At 44.0% G+C, this 26,323-nt stretch overlaps 1 protein-coding gene across 6 annotated transcripts in view; it reads right to left on the minus strand.

The window, feature by feature from the left end:
- HECW1 (HECT, C2 and WW domain containing E3 ubiquitin protein ligase 1) overlaps window positions 1–26,323 on the minus strand; it is a 979,761-nt gene that overhangs the window by 212,566 nt on the left and 740,872 nt on the right. For all 6 annotated transcript variants that reach the window (XM_085607418.1, XM_085607421.1, XM_085607420.1 and 3 more), the window contains 2 exons: window positions 25,144–25,313; window positions 10,796–10,938 (listed from right to left, as the gene is read on the minus strand). In XM_085607418.1, coding sequence (XP_085463544.1) covers window positions 10,796–10,938; window positions 25,144–25,313 — 313 coding nt within the window. The remainder of the gene's footprint in view (window positions 1–10,795; window positions 10,939–25,143; window positions 25,314–26,323) is intronic.

Raw genomic sequence — 26,323 nt, forward strand, 5'->3', positions numbered from 1 at the left:
AACTCTTACCTAACACTACTATTGCTTTTTACGTAGCAAATTTCCTTGTTGCGGCTGTTCGCATTAACAAGAAGCGTGTCAGCGCACGGCCTAGTCTAAATACGATTGACCTAGTGTAAAGGATAGCGGTCTCTTCTTTGGAGTTTTTTACTCCTGTTAGATCTTTTATATTGAAATCATACTATTGTATCTTATTTATTTTTTTAACTCAGAACTGAACTTATGAAATATGTTCACTTCAACCCTTTTAAATTTTGACAATGTTATTTATAATTATTTCTGTAATTGATGAACTCTTGTCCTGTATTTTATGTGATTATCTGTTTGTTATGTCTTTTTTTTGATTTTTTAATAATCGAATAAAAGTAAATTGACTGACTGACTGTGTTAGTAAACGTGGCCCAAGAGCGCATCATAGTCAGAGATTTGTGAATGTGCACTACTTGCTTGGTCAATCTGGGAATTCATTTTTATCTTTCAGACTAGAATTAAGAGTATAATACATTGTGACAATAGACAATTCATTATATTAACCAGCATAGGATTTCTGCTAGACCCCTTGATTTGACAGTAATTCCAGAAGTATGCTCAGTGCCTGGGCGTGGTGTCATAAAAGGGAGCAATTATTCCTTATTATGCGCCATCACTGGGCTAGGAAGGGCCTGCACTGGCATTTATTAACTCTTCCTTGGCCTAAAATCAAAGTCTGTATTAATCTTAGTGAGCCCTCACGCATGGTCCAAAACCTACAGAGATTCGACCACCTGTCCAACGAACTAATGACTAACTTCAGAATCTTGGCAGGTGTATGAATAACTACACAAACTTGCACTACACTACAATAAGATCAACCACTTCACAATTCCATTGACTTGTCTGTACATTGTTGTGCATTTTTTTTACATATTATATTTACACTTATCATGCAAACTGAGTAAAACATTTGGTGTAAGTTCATTTTCTGCATTAACACTTTACCTGACACACCACTTGATGTAAGATGGCCTTCTGAGTTAGATCTACCAATTGTCCTAGTGGAAATGGTGTGGAATCTAGGTCTTGTGATCCACTCACAGTTATCTTTTAATTCACAGATACATGTCACTCACAAATCAGATAATTTTCACATGTATGGTCTATCATACACGTGTCCCTTGTAAACAATCCAACAAACTACGACATTGATATTCAGACTCAATGCTTCATGGCTACATACACATGCATTTCCAACAATTCAATCCAGACACTACAAAAGACTGAAAACCAGCACAGGAAATAGGGGGAAGGGGGCGCAGCCTGGGCCAAAATCTGACAGCTATTATTGAGCCAAATCTAGGATCTGGGCTGGCCCCAATTGTGTAATTTGATGACACTGGGACACATTCCGCAAAGACCATATGTTGACACATTCCGCAAAGACCATATGTTGTCTGCATTCTTTGCAGCAACCTGCAGGCAGTGAAAGGGCTTTCTTATTTTCTATTGAAACTGGGCACAAAACAAAGACCTGATTGAAAGAGCAAACAACCCTCCTTTTGTTAGAGTATCATCCTGGGTGGGAGTTTTCTGGAGCCTTATACATCAATGAGAATGTAATGGAGGGAGACAAAGGCATGCCGGTTATTATCACTTCACAAGTACTTAAAAGAAACTATGATCTGGAGGAGGGTTTTTGACTTTGTTCAACGCCTGTATATAAGAGATATTAATTGAAAGAATGTCAAATGCATCTGTCTGTTTGCGCAATTATGCAAATAATAATTTAAATAGCAGTCTATTATTTTACACATTTAGTATTATTTTTATTTTATATTATTATGTTTATATTTATTGATTTTCTTTGCGTAATTCTTTTATAGGGCCACTCTTCCCAATGTAGTGAGTCAGAGGTCTTTACATCACACACACTTTATACAGAGACAATAAATCATGAAAGTGTGTGGATCAATGTACAGAAAATGTTACATAAGCTAATAAGGGTTACAAGGTTTAGGAGTCATGTCGTCCTTAGGAGTCACATATTGACCTTACGGGTAGGCATTAGATGGTCTGGAGATACATAAAGTCAGTATTTAAAACGTAATACAGTGGTTGGGGTTGCGTGTACTGAAGAGCTTTTATTACTATACAAACCCATTTTGTAAGCAACCTTAGAATAATGACAGATTGAGAAAAAAACATCAGTTTATAAAACCATGGCTTGCAGTATGCAAGCAGCTCCTTGGTGCAAGTTTATAACTTACTGTACCATATTAAAAAGATTGCAACTAATGAACTACAAAAGTATCTCAAAATCAGTAACCCACTTACTTTTTTACATAGAATACACATCTGTGATCTGCAAGTTACACAATGTGCTTTGCAGCAGGCACCTTAACCCTCTATGCTACTTTGAGTCAAAACTGAACAAAACAAAGCATTAAGCAGGGGCCGCCTAGCTCCCCCTAGGACTTAATTGTGTATGGTCCTTCGACCAGACAAGGGCCTTATGGACCCAGCTCCAGTATGACCGAGGCTCTCGCCTCACTCCATCTTCTTCTCATCTGCCATTCTGTTGCACTCTCTCTTTCTCTTTCACAGGTTTGTTTTTGCCTCTTACCCGTTGTTTCATTGCTGACTTTCCTGAATTATTGGTACTGCTTTCCTGTTTCATCTTGCTCATCTCTGATTTGTTTCCATTTGCCTCTTTCATTCATCTCTGCTTGTTTTCTATTTCCCACTTTCGCTCATTTCTGCTCAATTCTATTTACCGCTTTCTCTCATTTCTGCTTTGTTTTTCTTTTGGCACTTTTGGTAATTTCTGCCTTGTTTTCTATCTTTTCTCGCTTAACCTTCACTCTCCCTCCTTCTTTAACCTTTTCCTGTTCTTTCCCTCCCTCTGCCTCCCCTGCATGGTCCTTACCTCATTTCCCACCTCCTGTGCTCTCCCACTTTCCCACTTCATGTCTCCCAGTCCCACCCACCACCACCTGCTGCTCTCCTCCCCCCTCCCAGCATCTACCTAATGGCAGCTGCAGTAACGAACGCGTACTAAAGGCAAACCCTGTTCCTCCCCCACTTGCTGCTACCCCAAAGTGACCCTCCATGGTTTCAAAACCAGTCACTGCTGCGCCGAGCAGCACCAAAGGGGCGTTCTCCTTCACCACCTGCAAGTTCTCTGTCACTCCCCCACATCCACCACGCTCCCTTACCAACAGCCCCCAACTCCTGAGATTTCACACCCACCAGCCACAGCCCATTCAACACTTCACACTATCCTGCATGCTCTTCAACATTCTCTCTCACAAATCAAACCTCGGAGATCAGGGACTTACTGAATGACAAAAACCGGACCTGCTGTTACTTACAGAGATGTGAGTGAACCCCACATCCACTCCAACACTGTCACAATCATCCCCCTGACTACAAGATTACCAGGCAGGACACAGTTCCCAAGCCCAGCAATGGAATCGCCATCATCTTCAAGGCCACCATCATCTACAACACGTTCTCAGATACAAACGCAACAACATGGAACACCTGACGTTCAAGATCCACATCACAGCCAACTTTATCTTGAGTTGCTTTCTCATCTGCAGATCACCAGTACCTAATACCAACTTCCCCAACACCATTGAAAATGTTGTCGCTCCTCTCATCCTCAACTTTAACGCCTACATCCTCATCAGAGACCTGAATTTCCACCTGGAAGACAACACTGACCCGAAGATCACAGCACTACTTGAAGACCCAGAAAACCTCAACTTCACCCAACACATAAAATGGTCCAAATACTCCATCAGACACCTTCTAGACTTTATCTTCACCACCTTCAACGCCATCTCGGGCAACAATCCCACATCAATCACCTGGACTGACAACGCCTTTGTCAAGTTAACCATTCCTGTCCTGCTTCAACATAAAACAACCACTGCCAAGCCAGCCCGCCGAGACTGGAACACCATCCCAGAGAAAGACTGGACAACCAAACTCACTGAACACCGGCCTGAACACAGCAGTAGCCTACCTAGTGCCATCACAAACTTCAACAACTGAGTCACCACCTGCGCTGACACCCCATCTCTCCTCAAACCTAATAAACCACAAGATTTGAGCAGCAAGCCAGCTCGTACACTAAGGAACTCGGGATGACAAATCACCACTGCAAACAACCAGAGCACAGTTGGAGAATGAGCCAGAACAATATGGACAAGAACACCTTTAAATCTGCCCTAAAATGCTATGACCAGCAGATCCATGCCATCAACCCTTCTTCGCTCACCAACCGTATTGATGCCAGCACCAACAGCAGCAAGGAGATCTTTGGCATCGTAAAAGATTTCACCAACCCAGCAGCCTGCTCCACTAGGTTTTTTACTTTGTTCAACCTTTGTATATAAGTGATATGCAGGTATTGTAAAAATATCAGGTGCATCTGTCACCCTCACAGGACCTCTGCACTAAACTCTCCTAGTTCATCTGCAACAAGATAATCAGTATAAATGACAATTTTGACCCCCAACTGGACCCAATTGACCTTGCTTCACAATTCCCCATCTCGTTCAAGGAAACCACACTGACCGCATGCCACCCCATCTCCACCCTTCTCTTTTAAAAAAAAATATTTTATTGAGAACAGGAAAAATAAAAAAAAATAAAAAAAATAATCAACCAAGTAACAAATCAAAACAGGCATATGAAGTCAAACAATTAGCCGAGAATACCATTACTTTAAACACAATATCAAGAAGAAATTTGATAGTCAACAAAAATAATAATTATCGTAAGAATCTTTTACACAATCAGTTAATAATGAATACAGTCTGTCTGGAATACACCAACATTTTCCCAGTTACAGATTATCTAAGAATACTCCCTTGATTTTATATTATAACTGGCATGATCGAAAAAAAATGTAAATGTATGTGTCTTGTAAAGCGCACTGCTGCCCTGAGGCGTCGTGGCGCTGTAGACCGCTGGGGAACCCATCCTGGTTATCCCTGTGAGATGGTCCCTCCAGGGTATCTCCAAGGTGAAACCAGGCATCCCCGGCGAATGTGGGGGGCCGTTGTGGAGATGAGGCAAGCTAATGCCCAGAGTTGCCAAGTGTGATCCCTGGTTAGAGTAGGCACCGAAGCAAGAATTATCGAGTCCGCTGGCCCTGGTCCATAACCCTGCCGTGTCGGGAATTGAACCCTGGTCCCAGGCCGTCCTCTGCTTCCGGGTCTGCTGCCTCTAACCAGTGAGCCACACCACTCCACATACTGACACACAGTATATATGATTCTAGCAACAACAAATATCTCGATTCACTTCGAATAATATAATCCAGCATTTCTTAAAGTGCATTGTGCACTATAAGATTAGGAAAGATTAGGAATTTTTTTTTTCCAAATCCCCCTAAATTTTGCACTTGCTCCTACACGTTTGGCATAGGCCTCCTCGAATCTGCAAGTCCAAACCATTTTATTAAACCAATACTCGGTAGTCGATTGTTTATCGGTTCTCCAATTTTGGAGACCCAATGACCTGGCTACAGCAATGGAAATCAATATAAAATACTGCTGTTTTTTTGTTAAACCTTTTACCTCACCTGAGGAACCAAATAGCACCAGGGTGACAGATGGCTCAATTGTTACAGATAAAATCTGAGAGATCTCAGCAAAAAACCCTTGCCAGAATTGTCGTAGATTATTACAATCATAAAAAATATGTACCCATCCGCCCTCACCCTGTTTACAACATCTGAAACATCGATAAGGAAATGTTTGAAACATGTTAGATAATCTCTGGGGTGTATAATACAACAACCATCTTGACAAAAAATTCATTCTCTTAAAATTTGCACCTCTGAGTGCTTTATTTGCTAATTCGCTGAGCTGTTGCCATTCTTTAACATTAAACCTACAGCCTGTCTCTGAATACATTTTTTTAAGCTCTTTCGTAATAATCTCATCAGAGTGGGCCTTTTGATGAAGTAGGCGATACCAACCGCCGACCCACAGGACCTCTGCACCAAACTCTCCAAACTCTCCCAGTTCATCTGCAACAAGATAATCAGTATAAATGACAATTTTGACCCCCAACTGGACCCAATTGACCTTGCTTCACAATTCCCCATCTCGTTCAAGGAAACCACACCGACCGTATGCCACCCCATCTCCACCCTTCTCAACGTACAGATGATATTGCTCACTAGCATCATCTGCTATCCCAACTTGGACATCCTCTCCTACGTCGACAATACAGAGCTCATAAATGTACCTCTCATACTCAGACCAACATTCTGATCAGGTTCGCTGCTACAGTTGTTAACTGGATGAAGACCAACGGTCTTAAACTAAACACTGACAAAACAGAAGTCTTGATATTTGGGAAGAATCCAACAGTATGGGACTCTACCTGGTGGCTGGCCTAACTTGGACCTGCTCACACACCTACCATCCACGCCAAGAAACTCAGGATAGGTATAGAAAGCGAACTCAGCATGACAGCCCATGTGAATGCTGTCACTACTTCCTGCTATCACACCTTGAGTTTGCTGAGGAATATCTTCAAATGGCTCCCAGCCAGCATCAACAAACCTGTCATCCACATCCTGTTCAAAGCAAGATGGATGATGGGAACACTGTGTGGTGGAATCAGCAAATAACACCAAACCATTTAGAACACAGACGCCAGACTCACACTCAACCTACTATGCTACACATATATTACACAGCTCCTAAGTAAGATCTACTGACTCCCTATACACAAATGAGTCCAATTCAAACTTCTCACACACACTTTCAAAACCCTATACAACACAGGAACATCCTAACTCAACAACAAACACCTGCCCTCGGCCAAACTCTTACTCGCACACATCCCACACATAGCAGAGCCAGATCCTCGGTCAGGCCTTCTCCTACATCACTACCAAAGCCTGGAACAACCTGGCACTACACATCAGAGTCGCCTCTACCTTCTTTGAGTTCCGCGAGAAGCTTAGGACCTGGAGCTTTGATTTGACCCACTCACCAGCCTTTAGCCAGGCTAGATTTGCACCTGCTTTCAACACCAGGATTCCCTACCAGGCGATAGTGCACTTTACAAATACAACTAACATAACATAGCATAACATAAAAGTACTAGACAAAACACAGATGTCTCCAGCAACAGCATTAACAATCAGAGTTATCTTAGCATTGTTATAATCACCAGAAGCATTCTGGGTACACAAAAATCTCTGTAGCACATACCATTACCCCCTAAGATATTTGAAAATGTAACCTCTATGTGATCAATTAAGTACACCAGAACAGATTTTCTGTCAAGTTTGTCCTTTTTTCCAATTTCTTTGTTGCACAGTTAAATCTATATGATAAATATCAGACTCTGCTTTTCATGGATCCACCCCATATGACTCCAACCCCTTTCCATACCACCCCAATTTATGGATTACAGGAGCACATTTTTTTTCAAATGTAGCACTCTACAAAACAGAACTGTTAACATAATTGTTGGTCTGGCATTGAATGATCTTGTATCTACCTTCAGATCAAAACTGTCCTGACTAACTTCTGATCACCTGGGGCAATAAAGAGTTCCCTTCCTTATTTGGAAAGTGATCAATGGAAAAGTTCCCAGCTACTTAACACACAATTCTTAATTCCACCAAACTGCCAAAACCCCCACTACTGAATTGGCCACAGGCTGATCATCCCAAAATGACCCCTGTCCAGATTTTGTGGCAGATCACTAAATGGTTGGAGCGAAGGTATGGAGCAATTTCCCCAGTTCCCCAAAATGTACCACAACCACGGTCGGACTGGGAATGCAAACCAGTCCTGGCAATTACGTCAGAACGACCAGGTGGAGAGGGGGGGTATTATTGATGGAGGGAATTTATTGCTGCTGTGCTTTAGTTACAGGGGGCCGATTTTGCACTACTACCTTAAAACCGGCCCCCAGTAGTAAAAACAGCACTCACTAGTCCAAAACCGGCCCTCACCCTTCCGATGCACTGGGAAAACACCATGTGCCAGCGATGTCCAGTCCGGCCCTGACCACAACTTTGCTAGTTTTAAGAGTAACCTAGAACCAGCCATTCCTGCTTAAGCATCTCTCGTTATTGCTCATGCTATTACCCTATTTGACACTTCACAATATCATGTACCTAGAAGCTGGAGCCATGGCATTTTTAAGCAATTTTCATTGACACCTGAATGCAGCAAGCTTTGCATCTTCCAATGCTTAGACATTAACTAAATAAAGACACTTCCTCATAAACATTTGCACAACAAAACAACCTTGTATTTTATCCCCTGACAACACACCTGAGGTCTACACATCCAATAGAAATTACTCTGTCCACCGTCTTCCCACGCGAGTTATAGTATACCTTTCTGCCTCTTTTTCGAAATGTCAAGCATTATAGAGCTCCCACAAATATATTTGCTCCCTGGATTACAACTTTAAATATTCTTTTATGAAAACAGGCTGCTAATGTGGTACTAAGGCCTTTTTTACGAGTGGCCTGTTAATTCTGATGTAGCAGGAGCTGCTGGGGATAGGGATTATGGGTTTTATTTTGGGTTTGTTGGATGGGATACTCCATAAAAATGAGGAAGGTGGGAGCACACTGCCTCACATCCTAACAGTCAATTTTCCCTATGCCTCATGGTAAATGCAGTGCATGATAACACTGAACTAATTGTCATAATGCACTGCATTTACCATCATGCATTGGGGCAAACTGAGTGCTTGTATGTGAGGCATTGTGCTCCCACCCTCTTTTTATTTGAAAAGGCTCTCTTGAGCTAATGAGATGACGAGCTCTGGTTGATGCGTCTGCGCCCAGTGCATCATTTCCAGCACCCACAAAATAATGCGTTGCTCTCTACTGAAGAAAGACAACTTTCCTGAAACATGTCTAGAGATACACAGCACTGGCAGCACCAACAAGGGTGAAAAATTAAAGCCTGTCATTGAAGTAAGCATTATCATGCACTACATTTACCATGAGGCATTGGGGTGAACTGAGTGCTGGGATGTGAGGCAGTGTGCTCCGACCTCCTTTTTGTTACTCCATAAAACATCGTGGATATCTCGTTCGTCATATTACAGTGCCATAGACGATATTGCAGTCATCATATTGCAGAAGGGATCTCCATAACGATTGTGATCGTGTATCCTGTCTGTCAAACTCTAAGGCCAGCCACGACCTGTCCTAACGGGCAGAGGAGCCACATTCCCTCACCTTTTGCTCAAAACAAAGAGTGTCTGTCAACCTGATCAAAGGTGAGCCTGACAGACAATCTTTATTTTCAGGTCAGGCAGCCTGGAGCCAGATATGCGCTAAATGTGCAGGCTTCTGGCTGGTTTAGCTGAATGTTACAGGGCTGGAGACGTCAGAGTTGCTGTGGGTGTGACCTCTTCAGCCTAGCAAAGCTCATTGTGGCCCTCCCCCTCTTGACGAGGGGGAGTGCCCCCGATTGCCTCGGACCTGGGCTCTTCAGTTTTAAGCCCTGAAGTGCCCAGGACTGAGTGTCAATCACTGACACCTCGTCACAGAGTGGGGTGGGGTCAGTGACTCTCATTGACCCTATCCCATTCTGTGATGAGGTTGGGCTGAGGTCAGCCAAAGAGGTAAGGCAGCAGTCCCAACCCTCCTGGGACCTCCGAGGCAGAACTGTGCAGGTACGTGTAATTTTTTTAATGTTTTGTGCATGCGTGCATGCGTGCATGTGTGTATGCGTGAGTATTGGGAGTAGGTGTGTGAATGCATGGTTGTGCATGAGTGTGTATGAGTGTGTGTGTCCCGTTCTCCCTCTCCTTGCCACTGAGAAAGACCCTATATGTTTAGTTTTAACACGGCTGATTACTGGTATTCAAATCTGAGATTTCACCCCCTGGAAGCAGGCGAGGTCTCTGGGTGGATTTGGGGCAAAGAGCATCCCTACTTTGTTTCTTTTGGGGACATTTCTGTTTTAAATGCACAAATACCTCATCCCTCAATCTACTTTCTCAACTAGGGCCAGCTACATCTTCCTTTCTTTTGTCAACAACAGATCTTTTCGTACCAATGTCCAAGATGTTGAATGCCTAATAAAAACAATAAAATCAAGAAGTGAGCGTGCATGTAATATTTCCAGAGGTACCAAGTACTGCATGTTTATAATACTGCGGATGATTACCAATGGTTTTAGACAACTGGCTGACTATATGCAGAGGTCATACATGTTTACGAGTACAATACCAGTGACAGAAGTACACGAGTAAATTCGTTTTGGGCATCAATACCAGCAGTTTTAGAATATTTGCTGACTTCATGTAAAGCCAATACATGTTCACTAGATAAATACCTGTGAATGAAGAGATTACAGAGGTACTTACCCTATGAAAGATGTTTACCAATAATTTTAGAATATTTGCTGATTATATGCAAACATTATACATCTTTACCAGTGCAAAGCTAGTGACAAAGAGATTACACAGGTACTTACCCTATTATAGATCGATACCAATAGCTTTAAAACATTTGCTGACTTTATGCAAAGCCCATACAAGTTTACTAGTGCAGTGCCAGTGACATAAGAGTGTTCGTGGGTACTTACCCTACTTCAGGTGATTACTAATGGCTTTAGAATATTTGCTGACTTCATGGAAAGCCACGTTTCCTAGTTCAATGCCAGTGACATGAGTGTTAGTGGGCACTTACTTACCCTACTGCAGATGATTACCAATAGCTTTAGAATATTTATTGTACTATGCAAAGCCAATAAAGTTTGACAAGTGTAATGCCAGTGACAGAAGAGTTTACATGGGTACTTACCCTATCGCGTGCCTCTCCAGCAGTCGCTGCACAGGCATGGACAGCTTTCCCAAAAAGCGCTTGATTATTGGGCGACTTTTTGCAAACTTATCTTTAACTTCTATTTCCAAAACATCCGTAGGGAGCGAGACAAAGTTGAAATGCTGTAAAATACAACAAAGAGGAAACAAACAAAACAGATATCATTATATGAGGAGTCATCAGTGCTGACCAGCATTAGCATAAAGCCCACACAAATCCAGCAGCAGAATGGTTGTTCCCTTCAAAGATGAATCTAATCCTCCAGTGTAGACGCTATTGCAAAATACTGTGAAATTTGCCGGTCTGGTAATAATGTTAGTGTTAATAACAACCTTTTCTGTAGTCTTGGGGAATAACATTTCTACTGACACTCATTCTTTAGATACTTACTAGCAACCAATGACTGTTGAAATGTTCTGACTGCTATGTGGTGCTACCAGAATTAACAGGAAGCAGACTGACCCACTATCATATAACGTGTGGTAACCCAATTGGTGAGTTTGGGTTGAGTTGCGTCATACAGCGTTAATAACTCAAGAAATGTCATTGATAACCAGCACTTGCCTTTGCAGAACACCGATTGCCTCCCATTCTCCATACTGAGACCTATCTAGATGGTTTTGAGGTGGTCTTGCACCAAGGAGAAAGCAATGATGTAAACCGTTGCCCGCAGAGAAGTGTCTGTTTAAGAGGAGGGATATCCACCGGATGAGTTGGAGTAACTTGCAGTGAAAAGAGCTCCCCATTGGCGCTACAAAATGACAACGCTGTGCTCATTTATGTGCTAAAATCATTATACCTCGATGCTTCTGACGTTACCTTTATCCACTGTCAATGTATGGATTTGACCTACAATACCGACCTGGCAAAACTTCTCCGGGCTCAGGTCCTTCATCATGACCATATTTCTTTAAGCAGAAATATGAGGATGGAGGATTAAATATCTCCATTCTAAGAGCTGTTCTGCTTACAAGAGATCCCAGGGAAATCAATCCTCATAGATTCAAGGGATCGTCTCTGCTGTGATCTGAAAAGTGTATTGCGTTGTAATTGGTCTTGCTCAATCTAGATAGTCTCATTTGACAAAAACAAAATACAGCTCCCACACTCACAAAATTCTGGCCCTGTAGTACTCTTCTGGGTTAAAACACAAGGACAATAAGATACAGATCAGTAGTATGATAATCCAGGTGTTTGCTGAACCTAAGAGTCTGTAAAAATTCACTTTGAAAGAAGTGTTATACAAATAAGGAAGATGCAGGAAATTACACTCTAGCAAGAATAGTTTAGCCACACTTGTAACTACAACAACTCCTGTATGCCCTCCAAGACAAAAGTGGTTACCTTGGAAATCAGAAAACCACTGAATCAAAGATTTAATTGTCCACATTTCACCCAAAGTGTAGAGACCTACAGTAAAAGATGGGCCAGATGCACTGCACTAAAAACCAGAATGAAAAACAGTACTCCCACAAGACCTCGAAAAACTACAAGACTAGGGGGCATATTTACTAGTAAAGTGGTGAAGTGTGTTGTTAAGCCAAGAAGGCTAACAACACGCTCCATCACTTTAGAAACACAGGACTGCACCATATTTACAAGAATAGGTGCAGCCCGGCGTTTCCCCCTGCGCTGGTGCTAAATTTAGCTGTCTAGTGCCACAATCGTGCAAGGGTGTCTGCATTGCAGGTGAAGATTGTTTATGTGCAGGAATGTGTTCCTGCACATAAAGAATGTTTAAATGGCATTTTGTAACTTCTATGTGTGCTGCTCAATGCAGCACACATAGAAGTTGTCAAACGTCATTTTGTTTTAAAATTATTGTTTATGGAAAAATGTACATAGTACGTTGGTATAGATTTAATAAATGGCTAGGGGCAAGGTAGAAACATAAGTTCAGGTTTACTCTACAGCAATGCCCCCGTTGACAATCATGCACATGGCTAGTCTGCAAATACCAGTGCATAAAATTTGAAATAATGCCCATAAAAATATTCACTGAAGGGCACCGAGGTCACTCAACATCAGCAGATCCAGTACTAGAAATGGAGAGATCTCCTCTTTGTCTATTCCTTACATGTGTTCTGGAGGCAGCACAAGCACTTGAAACAAGGTACATAACAAGCTGATTCACAGCACCAATCTGATCTGCCTGCCATCACACAGCCTCTCTTCTGACACAGAATTAATGCATAGGAGGCTTTAATCCAATTTAGCAACACAAAAAGATGATGGACGGAATACTGAGCAATCAATCAATCAATCCCAAAATTTGTAAAGCGCACTACATACCCGGGAGGGTTTCAAGGCGCTGAGGGGGGTGGGTTGCTGCTATTGGTCGAAGAGCCAGGTCTTGAGTTGTCTCCTGAAGGTCAGCAGGTCTTCGGTTTGTCGCAGGTAGAGGGGGAAGGTGTTCCAGGTCCTGGCGGCACGATGGGAGAAGGATCTGCCTCCGGAAGTAGTTCTCTGGATGCGTGGGACCGTAGCCAGGGCGTGGTCAGCGGAGCGGAGTTTCCTGTTGGGTACGTAGAAGGAGAGTCGACTGTTGAGGTAGGCTGGGCCGGTTTTGTGGAGTGCCTTGTGTGTGTGGATCAGGAGCTTGAAGGAGATTCTTTTGTCAACGGGGAGCCAGTGCAGGTTCCTCAGGTGGGGGGTGATGTGGTCGCGGCATGGGACGTCGAGGATCAGGCGTGCAGAGGCGTTCTGGATCCTCTGTAGTGTGTTGATGAGCTTGGACGAGGCTCCGGCGTAGAGAGCGTTTCCGTAGTCGTGCCTGCTGCTGACAAGGGCCTGGGTGACTGTTTTCCTCATGTTTGTCGGGATCCATCTGTAGATCTTGCGGAGCATGCGGAAGGTGTTGAAACAGGTGGAGGAGACTGCGTTGACTTGTTTGGTCATGGAGAGTTTCGAGTCGAGGATGACTCCCAGGTTGCGTGCGTGGTCGGTAGGGGCCGGGGGGGGACCCCAGTGACGTGGGCAACCAAGAGTCGCCCCATGCGGAGGGGTTGGACCCGAGGATGAGGATTTCCGTCTTGTCTGTGTTCAGTTTGAGGCGACTGTCCTCCATCCAGTCTGCGACGGCCTTCATTCCCTGGTGGAGGTTGGATTTGGAGGTGTGGGGGTCCTTGCTGAGGGAGATGATCAGCTGAGTGTCGTCGGCATAGGAGATTATGTTGAGGTCGTGCTGTCGGGCGATGCGTGCTAGTGGTGCCATGTAGACGTTGAACAGCGTCGGGCTGAGGGAAGATCCTTGAGGGACGCCGCAAATGATCTCGGAGGCATCGGATCGGAACGGGGGGAGGCGGACTCTCTGATTTCTGCCGGAGAGGAAGGAGGTGGTCCAGTCCAGGGCCTTGTCTCGGATCCCTGCGTCGTGGAGGCGTGTGCGTAGTGTGCGGTGGCAGACGGTGTCGAAGAAGGCGGAGAGGTCCAGGAGGATGAGGGCCACCGTCTCGCCGTTGTCTAGCAGGATCCTGATGTCGTCTGTGGCGGCGATGATGACCACTGTCAAGCATTCACTCTAATCACAGATCTGGGTTAAATACATTGTTTTATTTGCTCACCATGCCACCCCAGTTTGTGTACCCAGCCATATGCAAATCAGTCTTGACCCTGCCCTGGGAACAGTCCAGTCTGAACTGCCAGGGCATGTCCTCTCAGGACTGGAAAACAAGCATCATGGGACCGGTTTTGGGGTATCACCCCTCATCAGCCAAGCTAGCTTGTATCCAGTGGCATTGCAAGCACAGGACCCACGTCTGGGAATGCCCTTCCCCCTTTGGGTGATTATAGCAACATAAAAAGATGATGGATGGAATACTGAACATTGTCAAACATTCACCCCAGTCACAGAACCCAGAAATGCAGCTTTGTCTTGTAGGGCAAACAAGGTGGAATACCATTTTTTAAACTTGATTGTTGCGGAACAAATGTCTCTGAGTCTCATATGTCATCAACACAAAGTGGATCACTTTGATCCCAATGATATATAAGGAGCTAAAAACCTTCAGTGGAAATAACGTTTCTTCTGAACTTTGCCTTCAAAATTAGAAGTTTACTCGTAGAAATGGGGCTTAACGTATGACCAAATTCTAGCATTTTGTTAAAAGCTGTTTTGTAAAATTGTTACTCTTTTATGGTCCTAGCGGCTGAAATAAAGATAATAATAATAATAATAAAAGCTGTTTTCTGGTGGTCATTTCCCAGGGTTTTCTGTGCAGTTTATTGTTTGAATTTGGCGCACACGGGTATTTACATATTGTAACTATTTGTATGTGGATATGAAGGTCTGCACAAGGGATGGAATATTTTTGCAGGGCAAATGATGAGCATCCTAGAAAGTGAATGAACAGACCCAATAGTGACTCAGAAAAGGATGCCGAGATATGTCAGTCCCTGACATTCTCTGTATCAGCTTACAAGGCAAGTAGTGTAGATGAACATACAATTCATCAATTGGATGCATGAACATCTGTATGGTAAGCTACTACGAATGCCACTTCCAGCTGATGAATGACCATAAGATTGAATAGGTGTCCAGATGCTAGTATTCATAGAGAAAACAATATGCGTATATTTATTTTCCTTTAGCGTCCATGATCTTAAAAAACTAAAGTGGTTAAAAGCGGATTGCAATTTGTGGCTTCGGAACCTCAGAAGGAAAGAGGAGGCACGGCCATGCTGAGCATCAACCTTCAATTTAACAAGTGTATGAGAGACAAATCCAGCATTCCAGTTAGCAGAGACATGCTTAAAAAAGTAGCTTTGATGTTATTGCACGAAATACTGAATGTATGGTTTCACAAATCGATACTGATTACTAGCCAGGTGGAGTGAAATTATTTCATGGAATTCCTCTATGCCTGATTCTAAGTGAGTAGTATTTTTTCCACAACCTTTCTTTCTAATCAGATCTAAATCTAAACCAGGTCCTTAGTCTTTCGATATTATGTCATTTTGAATAGACTTAATGTATTTTGATGTTTAGGGGGTAATATTGCGGTTTTGATATTTACAAATGGCGATATTTATGTTCTTGGTATTCTGCAGAGCAATCCATGGTAGTGGATGGGCAGCCTGTGTAGTTCTGGCTGCGTACATTGTGGACTTGACAAATGGCACAGGTGTTGCAATACTGCAGGACCACTATAGGTACATTTGGGGAGAAACAATCATTTTTACAGCAGCAATCATTCCTCCCTTAGCTGACATGTGCCATTCTATGATGCACGTGAGCAAGGTATGGATGTTAGACAGTTGGTGCTACGAAGTGGTCGTTTTGAGAATGCCATAAGGGGTCTGAATGTAACCTGCATCCCTTCTGCCTTTCCTGCCATCTCTCCCCTTCTGATGTGCTACCAAGAAACTTAGCAAAGTCTTGCAAGGCTGCCATTGGAGATTCCAGATGGGGGTGGAGAGGAAGCATCGTAGTAGCCTGGGGAAGAGAAAGGGCCACAGCTCTAGCTGCTCAATGAGCCAGGACATTTCAAAAGTACATTTATCACAGGCAGACTGGTAGACTGCACACTTTGTGACAGCATTTTCACAAGGGAATTGAACGGCATATAACGGGGTGAACCATTTTTAGGTTTAGCCTGAGCCAGCGCATGCGCTGACCGGTGAGACATTTAGTTTGTGGGTTTTCAAAGTGCTACCACACGCTTTTGGCAGGCATAGAGCGTGCGGTTACGCGCACAATGACGAGCAGAGGTGCCATATGGCTTTCCTCTCTCGTCATGGTGCGCACACATCGCACACCACTTGCCAGCCTGCTTTTGCCGTTCCGCGCATTCCTCGCGGCACCCTTTCCTTTCACTTGCTCTACCAAGCGCCTCGCTCCGCCCCTCCCCCACCACAGAGCGTGTTCCCGCGGTCGCGATCACTTTTGCTTGATCGCGATCACTTTCGCTTTTACGGCCTGATTCCATTTCTTTTATAGTCCTCTGTTTAGCTCTATTACACGTGGTTTACGTTTCCGCTTACACTCACTTTTTAAATTGGACCGATTACCGAGTTCCGTGTTTCCCATAAGGATGTACCCGAAATGCTTTCACTCTACTTGCAGGTATGCACCGTCCGATGCACGTGTGTAACTGTCTATGCTTTGAGCCTCACTTTCGTTGTTTCCGAGCACTTCGCTTTGAGCACGTCACTTCGCTGACTTTCTTATCATTTTTTCAATCAGTCTTCAATCAGCCTTTCATATTCTGTCACAAGACTCGTCTGGTTCTACATGCACTTATTTTCTGAGTTTATCTTCCGTTCTTTCCGAGCACTTAGGTTTGAGCACGTCACTTCGCTGACTTTCTTACTGCGTCTTCAATCAGCTTTTCTCATTCTGTCACGATAGTCTGGTTCTGCATACACTTATTTCCTCACTCGGGTTTAACGCTTTTAATCTGATACCAACACCTTGTGCACTTCTTATAGTGACGCCGATCTATAGCATTAGAACACGGATCAACAGCACTGCTTTCATTTTTTTCCTCTTCGTTTATTAGTCTGAAAGGATGCAACAACAGAGCACTTCTGAACTCCACACAGGTTTCTCCAACACTGCTGTTCAGCGATATATATCAGGTTTACCTGCTGGCATGTTTCACATTTCTTGAATGCAGCATGACATGTACGGATGTTTCCACCATATCGGAAGTGTGTTGAGTTAGTTGATCACTATTAACTTTTTCATGTGGTGCTGCCATGGTTGGTAACCCAGCTTCCTTTTGCGCTTCATTTCACAGAGATTAACAGTTCTCCTGATGAAGGGTCAATCCTGCCCAAAATACATTGGGTCTGATACATTGTGATACCAGGATGCATGTATTATGTTATGTCATATGTAACTGAATTTATTAATGCATTTGTGCATAACAAAAATACCATGAGGATGACAAAATGAATCCTTCATTAATGAAATTATCCAGATAGATTTTTGGTTTGGAATCTATTTAACGTGATAAATCCATTCATTTGGACATATTAAGCGATGCAATATTGGGATGTCTCCCTGGTGGGGAGACCCTTTTTCTTAATTTGTCTTCACACGCCCATGGACCAGTGGGCGATACCCTTTATGCACGCAGATCTTGATTAACATTTAAAACAGAATACAAAGGCGTGCAAGTGTATACAAAAGACAGGGTTTTTATGTACAGGAAGAAAATGGCGCTCTACCCAAATATACGCAATAGGATTAACAATGAAAAAATCGAGTACGGTGCTAACAGGGAGGGGAAGACCCTAAAACCCCTCAATCAGTGAGGAAAAATCCAACACATAAACGAATAGGGCAAGTCCTGTGCACTCATACAATAGTCAGTTACACAAAGTTAGTGTGTCTTGAATTTGACATGAAGATACTTCAGCGTAGCAATCTTTATATTTTCTTTAATAGGTCATCAAACAAGAGCAAAAACAGCCAGCCGACACGTGTTTCATCAGAGTAAATGTAAAACACTGACTCTTCAGGGGCAAAATGAACAGGAAATAATCCACCACAAAAAGTATATGCATTCAATAAGATAAACCAGAATACGGCTTATTCAAATCACAGCCTTGTCGGTACACAGACTGGAGCTAAAATTGTATTCAAAATTCTCATTTAAAACAGGATTTAATCCAGGTAAATGACGCCAGTACAAAAGACGAACAGCAAAGATCCTTCAAATAATCATAATTGCATATCTCAGAGGACAGGGTTCCTTAATAATCACTTGGAAACACGTGTGTGTGCCATCCAAGACTCCGCTCCGACAAGTGTAAGCGTCCTGGCGTCTGTGAGCCCAAACGAAAGTCTTTTACCACTTTCGTTTGGACTCACAGTCATGCAACAGTTGGTGTTGGTGTAGTTGCACTAAGGATATTGTGCTGCACAACTAAATACTTATAAGGTCCCATAAGCGAGACCTATTGGCTATGCCAATGCTTGTTTATTTCCCCACTGGAAGAGAGGAAGCCTTGTTGCTTCCACAGTTGTCCACAGTCATATACAGCTCCAAAGACATGACAAGAATCAGTGTAGATGTTAGCTGATTTATCTTTGGCCAAAATACAAGCTCTGGTGAGAGCATGAACTTCAGCCACCCAAGCAGAGTAGACAGGGGGCAAGTGGTTCCTCTCAAAGACCTCATGTTGGGAGCATACAGCATAAGCAGCTACCAGAGAATTACAGTCATTTCGTAAACAAGAGCTATAAATTTAAAGTGCCAGGTTGGGTTTGTTTCTTTGGCATCACTACAAGCAAACATCAAGTGGGCTGTGACTCAGAGGCAATCATGGTGAGGAGTTGGCTTAACGGCTACGGCGGTCGACCTCGAATCTGGGGAACCGGGTTCGAGTCTCGGCAATGACGCTGAACATCCGGTGATTCTGGGCAAATCACTTAATCTCCCCGTGCCTAACAAAAATTAATGTGTTCTCATGTAACGCAACTGGTGCTATGTAAAGCACTCTGATATCCGATACCTTCGGGTCAAGTTTGAGTTATATAAAACTCTGTAAAATAAAAAAAAATACAAAATAAAAAAAAATCCTGAGGGCTAGGAAAGAGAGATGCAGGGTTCAGAACCGGACACCTATTTATTGCAGTGTGACTTGCTCATAACAGTAGGATCTCATATCAGGTGAGTCGGTCACTAAATGAATGTTGGGTTTTATGAAGTCAGTAAAAGTGACACTACTGCGTATGTTGTGGCTACAGTGAGGGTATAGCCCAGGACTATGGACTGAGAGAGTTCCACCAAGGTGGAAGGTGGAAGGTATGGGCATTGTACATAGGCAAAGTAGATGGATCACAAACGTTTGTTGCTGTAAAAACTGAGTTGTGGTTCTATAATATATGGAAAGCACTGGTTTCTTGTAAAGTGTGACTACTCACCCGTTAGGGTCTCAAGGAGCTCAGGGGGAAGGGGGGGGGGGGGGATCTGCGGTTCAGTCAAAGAGCCATGTCTTGAGGTCCTTCCTGAATTGTGCCGGCGACGGTGATTGTCTGAGATGTATAGGCAGGGAGTTCCAGCTTTTCGCAGCGAGGTGGGAGAAGGATCTTCCTCCAGGCATATGTGGGATGGTGGCTAGGGCAAGTTGGGTGGAGCAGAGATGTCTGGTGGATGTCTGGTGGGTGTGTAGAAATAGATGCTGTGATTGAGATATGCAGGTCCGGCGTTGTGGAGGACTTGGTAGATGTGTGTGAGGAGCTTAAAGGTAATTCGTTTGTTGATCGGGAGCCAGTGGAGGTCTCTCAAGTGACCGGTGATGTGTCTGTGGCAGGCGATCCTAAGGTTGAGTCTAACACAGGCGTTCTGGATGTTCTGCAGTTTCTTAAGGAGTTTTTGGGTGGTGCCGGAGTAGAGTGCATTGCCATAGTTGAGTCTGCAGCTGACGAGTGCCTTGATGACCATTTTCCTGGACTCGGTGGATCCACTTGAAAATCGTCCAAATCAGGCAGAGCGTGTGGAAACAGGAGGATGAGACAGCATTCATTTGGAGGTTCATTGAGAGCGAGGAATCCAGGATGATGCAGTGGTTTTGTGAGTGGTTTGTGGGTGTGGGGAGGTTCCGAGCACTGTGGGCCACCAAGAGTCATCCCAGGCGGAGGCATTGGAGCCCAGGATGAGGACATCGTTCTTGTCTGAGTTGAGCTTAAGGCGGATGTCCTTCATCCACGTGGCGATTGCCTTCATCACGTTATTGAAGTTGCTCTTGGCAGCTGTCGGGTTGTCTGTGAGGGAGAAAATCAGCTGGGTGTCATCGGCATAGGAGATGATGTTGAGTCTGTGAGGTGAGGGCAGGGATCGGAAGGACTCTGGAGTGGATGCTCTTCAAGATCCTGAGGGTGTCGTCAGAGGTGAGGGTGGTCCAGTCGGGCAGGCTCTGCTGGTGTCTGGAGTGATTGGGTGCAGTCGTTGCAGGTCGGGTGGGTGGCTCTTGGGTTGCGAAGCTATCATAAGTCTCCTTGATCTTGCGGTGGAAGAAGGTGGTGAGGTTGTCGCAGAGATCTTGAGAGGGGGGAATTTCTGCTGTCTCCATGCTGAGTTTGGCAAATACTTTGACCACGATGAAGAGTTCTTTGCTGTTGTATGCATTTGTGTTGATGCTTCCCCGTATGGCTGTTTTCTTTGTTGTTCTGATGAGGTGGTGGTGTGCGGTGATGTCGGTTTTGAAGGCTGTATGGTCTGCCAAGTTCTTGCTGCTCCTCCATCTTTTCTCAAGCTGTCTGCAGGTGTGCCTGGATTCTTGGAGGGCGAAAGAGAACCAGCTGGTTTTCTTAGAGGGCTGCTTGCCTGAGGGTTTCCTGAGGGAGCCAGTGTGTGTGCAGTTGGAGATCCAAAGGTGGAGGTTGCGTGCCACAACATTGGCATCCATGGATGTCGGTGGTGGGGTTTTGCTGAGAGAGGTGGTGAGCAGGTCTTCAGTGACCTTCTTCCAGCATCTGCGAAGATAGCGGTGGGTGTGGTGGTGTAAGGTGGGTTTGGTGAAGGAGAAGTGGATGCAGAGGTGGTAGGTCCAATGTAGATAAATGAGATAAACAATTTAGTGTGTGAGGATTCAGGTCGCACTTGTTATTTTTATGTAAAAAAAATGACTTATGCACTGCAGTGTAAGCACTCCATTGGAAGCAGAATGATACACCAAACTTCCAATAGCATGAGGTGACCGAAAAATACTCCTCTGGGCAGAGCCTAAGCCTCACTCTGTGCATATTTTAAAGAATTGGAAACAACAGATCTTCAAATGTGGTGTGAAGCCAGACTAACAGAATAGAGCTCAATCCTAGAAATCAATTTGAGGGCTTCGCTTTCTTGACCATTCATGGATTTTATCCCCAAGAGTCAGAACAGGGTTTAGCAGTGTATTCAGGGCCAGACTGGGGAACCAAAAGTAGCCCTGGCAAAAATACTGAAATCAGCCACACCCCGTCTTCTCCTTGCACAGTCTCTCTCTTTGCATCTATCCACACTGTCTCTACTTTCCCCCGCTCTCTCTTCTCTCCCTCTGATCACTTTCTCTCAACCTTCTTCCATCCTCTCTCTCTCTTTTATTTCTAGTGTCTGCTGTAATCAAAATTGGGGAGCTGTAGCAAATGGAAAAGGCACCAGGGGCAGACCTGGTCTTTTAAAAGCAACCTCCTATGGCTTCAGACCAATGGCAAAATGCCCCATGGAATAAAAGGCCTGTCAAGACACAAGTGTATTTACTTTTTCCATTCTCTGTCAAACAGACAGCTTCCAGAGCCAAAGATTATATAATAGGCCTGATTACGAGTATGGCGGACAGGGTTACTCTGTCACAAATGTGACGGATGTCCTGTCTGTCGCATTAAAATTTCTTTGTATCCTTTGGAACTTGTAATACGACTGACAGGATATCCGTCACATTTGTATGAATTGTATGCACTACCAAACTGGAAAGTAAACTGGTGGCAAAAATTCTACTAACATCTCTATTTAAAGTATACGCGTTCAGACACAAGGTTCAAATAGTAGAGACTACCTCATCCAGTTCTTCAAAGAGGGGTGGTTTTTATGATTGTATGAACTCCTTTCAGAAAGCTATGGGGCAAGCAGGAACTACTGAGCCCAACCCTGGGTGTTGAGGCATTTTACTTCTGATTAACTTGGGTCTGACCTACCATGGGTCCTGAGCAACTGGGTCAAGTACCCCTTCAGCACTTAACTCTCAGTGGTAGCACGGTTCCTGAAGTCCAAGATTTGTCAGGGGAGGTGGATGCAGGGTGATGAACACAATCTAATGACTCAAAATATGCTTAATGGCAAAGATAAATAATTTTTATGAAAAAAGGAGTATTTATATACAAACACAAAGTGAAATGCAGCATACAACTGTTTCTAAAAGTCGAAACTGTTCCAGCGCGCCAAATGCTAAATGGCAGCACAAATCAACCTGGGGCCTTCTTACCGCTAATTCAGGGATTGCGTAACTAGAGTCCACAGCACTCGCTCTCATGAGACGGTAAGTTCCTCTGATTCTTCCCAGAAGTGGGAGGGTTGGAAGGGGGTTAAATTGCTCTGGTTCTGATTCTTAGTCGGGGGCTCAGGCCCTGCACCTAAGGATCTGAACCAGATCAAATGATAATCCCCCACCTCAAAACGGCGACATCTCCTCTCATGACAGCTTGAACCAGGAAACAGTTCTTGTCCTTTCCAGTGGCCCCAACTGGCATACGAGGTAACCGACCTTACTCTACACACAGGCTATAGCCCAATTGGCACAACAGTAATCTCCATGGTGGCCCCTCCTGACACACAGGGTTCCTGACTTTCGTCCGGAAATGAGCTACCGCCTGATCATCACGGCAATGATGCTGACCATTGTTAACATCAAGTTGACCCCCTCTGATATATGAGGTTTCTGACTTGAACCTGCACATGGACAATGACCTGATTAGTACAGCAGCCGTCTCCTCATACCTCGCAACAGTGAGTCACTCCCTGGATCCCGCACTGGACCTCCCCTCCTACAGCGTTCTCCTCTTCCTCACAGGGTACATTGGTCATGGAGGCAGGCAGGCACTGGTACTCCAGGGTCCAGGGGCAGGTGAACTTGGATGTACCGGGATGCTATCCTTATACCCAGCAGTGAGACTGGCAGGCCTTGAATCCCAGTCATGGTCACAGGCTGAAGTCTTGCAGTGCTTCTCCTCCTCATACAACCTGACTGGCTGCTTGGCAATTGACAGTTTTGGGGAGCTTGAGCTCCCTTCCTTATAGTCTATTTCCAGACAGCAAATGTGATGAAAGGTCTAATGGCCTGTTTCACAAAGGTAAACGTACACATTTGTTTAAGTTTACAGTTGTTTGCTAGTTACAAAGGTAATTTACTTGTAAAATCTTTACGACTGTGGACTCTCTGCATATAAAAAGATTGGACTGTCCAATATTTTTATGTGTGGAAACTCACATACCTTTGTGAATAGCAAACAATCGTAAACGTACACAAAATTGTAAGTATACCTTTGCAGATCAGGCAGAGTCTTTGAAGTTTGTGCTTGGGGTCTGCTTCCTTTTGAAGTGGTCACTCCTATGCCCTTCCTCGAGAGAGCAGTCTGTCACAGCAGGAGTGACTCCAAACCTGATAGCCCCACAACACAGGCCATGGGAGTGACTGGAGGTTCACGCCTGGACGTCAGTCACAGTCCTATGTACATCAAAAATGTTAACCCATGCCTCAAAGCCCTACTGTTTCAGATTCTCTTATTAGCTCCATTACATTCCTGGGATGTGCCCAGGCCCCTTTCCAGTGACCTCTCTCTGTTTCAAAGTGCACACATTGAAGTCTACTGAAGAGCCTGGCTCTTCTTCCCTTACTGCGTGTCCCACCCAGCTCACAGGAATGCAGCAGTTCACATATCTGTCTGTACTGGGATTCCTCTACCTCCACATGCTCCTACAATCAGCCCTGGGTCTCCCAAAATAGAACTCAGAGCCTTCCATTCATACAACACAGGAGCTGCACGGCGCTACATACTAACTTGATATAGGCAAGGGTGTGTTAAGCACACAGCAGCAGAAGTTTAAATGAATGAGCCTGGAGGCCTCACTCCAGGGACCCAGGTAGAAAGGCCTGTTCACTTCTACTGATCATTACACGGCATGATGCCATCGCCGTGTTCATGCTGCTTAACTCCTGGCAAAGGTTCACCACAATGAGGGTAGCACTTTGGGCGCCCTTCCAGGTCCAACAAGAATCCAATCTGTGTGACAGGCCTCTGTCAAGGGGCACAATCATTGGTGTTCACCCAAGACAACACTAAATCAGCACCAGGGATCCATACATCATTGCAGCGGGGGCACTCAGGGCAGGGTACACGTTAGCCACTAGGTAAGTGACTTCTCCATTCTAACAATGACTCTTTGTCACTTTATAAAGCATACTGTTATGTTTTAGAGTTTATTCGTGATTAATGTCTCAGGAAAAGCATGATTACAGTTGAAGCCATTTACTTTTTTTATAATACAAAATGTCACTGGCCATTTTCATCCGTCGCAGAGGTGTATGCCAGAATTTCGTTGTTGAATTCAGTGACTGAATCCGATATTCATGTCGGGCACCAAAAATAAATTGATAATACGTAGTTGTCATTGTTACAAGCGAGCTGCTTCAATTATGCTAAATGCATGCGACAAATTGTAAACAAAGGAGGCGTAGGGCAGTTCATGTGTGTAAGCAATAACACACACCTTGAATTCTGTGGTTTCCCATATAGTATGACAATACAAAGACAAATACAGAAATTACATTGGATCAAAGACAAATATTTTCATTAGAGACAAAAGTAGGGCAGGTTAAATATGAGTCAGTGCAGTGCTCACCTCTCTTTTCCAGGAGGGGTTGACAGTGTTGTAGACAATTTTAGACCTTTTCTCCTGTCCGTGGTGAGGCAAGGCTGGGAAGATGCTATGCTTCCCGGGTTGGATAGAAATCTTGAGGTACGGGTCGGGGTTGAAGAACATCCCTTTCTTCAGTCCTGAGGCGTGAAAGTCTGCAAACAGTCAAAAATTAGGTGTTAGGGACGTCACCACACATTTTAAATCCAAATTGAAAGTAGCATTGATGTTTGCAACACACCGACTATATGTAATTCAATAAAATCTATCACAGGCTGTAGTTTTGTAAATGTGCGCCTTTCTCCTTTTTTTAGGTCCGAGTTTTGATGTCGCAGCTGCAGCCCTATTGCTTACAATATAAGCAGAGTAGGCTCTCAGTCCACGCCTTTCAACTCTATACTTTCTTCGACAAGCCATTGGCCTGAGGCTTTGTCAATCACTTCTTGGTTCAGCCGATTGGACTATGCCTCTGTCACTTAATGCTATTGGCTCTTTGAGCATACCCTTCCACCTCCATTGCAGCTCTTTCTTGAACTGCATGATGGATTACTTCACAGTTGCAGCTCTCTCAATCCGCTCCTGCTGGCTTGTTCCTGTGTATTTCACTCTAATTTGCTAGATACACCAATAGTCACTGATCACTTGAATTGCAAGCAAATGTCATTTTATATATTACTCTTAGTCAACACTTGGTCCCGTAGCAACTTAACACGTTGCAAAAACACATTGGCAAGTGCTGTCCTGGCGATCCAAGTCTACATAAAGAACAAGTGACTTGAAATCAATCATGAAATCTAAGTTCAGTGGCCTGAATGTATTGTTTTCAATTTATCCTACAACAGGTTCAAAGGGATCACATGTGCAGATTTTTACATCTCTGTTTACTGAATTGATATAGGATCGTTTTTCATACATCAATAATCTTACCCTCTGGGTGGAGTCAATGTTAGGAACAATGAGTTTTATATGACGTCATTAAGAGGATAGCTTATACCGCATTCTTGTAAGAAAAATATACTGCTGGCACCTCACGTATGCATAGCAGCAAAACTGAGCTGTTTCTATTTAAACATATCGACCTCGAGATTAAGAAATCAAATGTTATTTAAGAAAGAAGAAATGTGTCAGTAGACTACCCTAAAGAATGAGAATACCAGTCTGGGCA

This window comes from Triturus cristatus, chromosome 5_2 (genome assembly GCF_964204655.1).
Source record: "Triturus cristatus chromosome 5_2, aTriCri1.1, whole genome shotgun sequence".
NCBI lineage: Eukaryota > Metazoa > Chordata > Amphibia > Caudata > Salamandridae > Triturus > Triturus cristatus.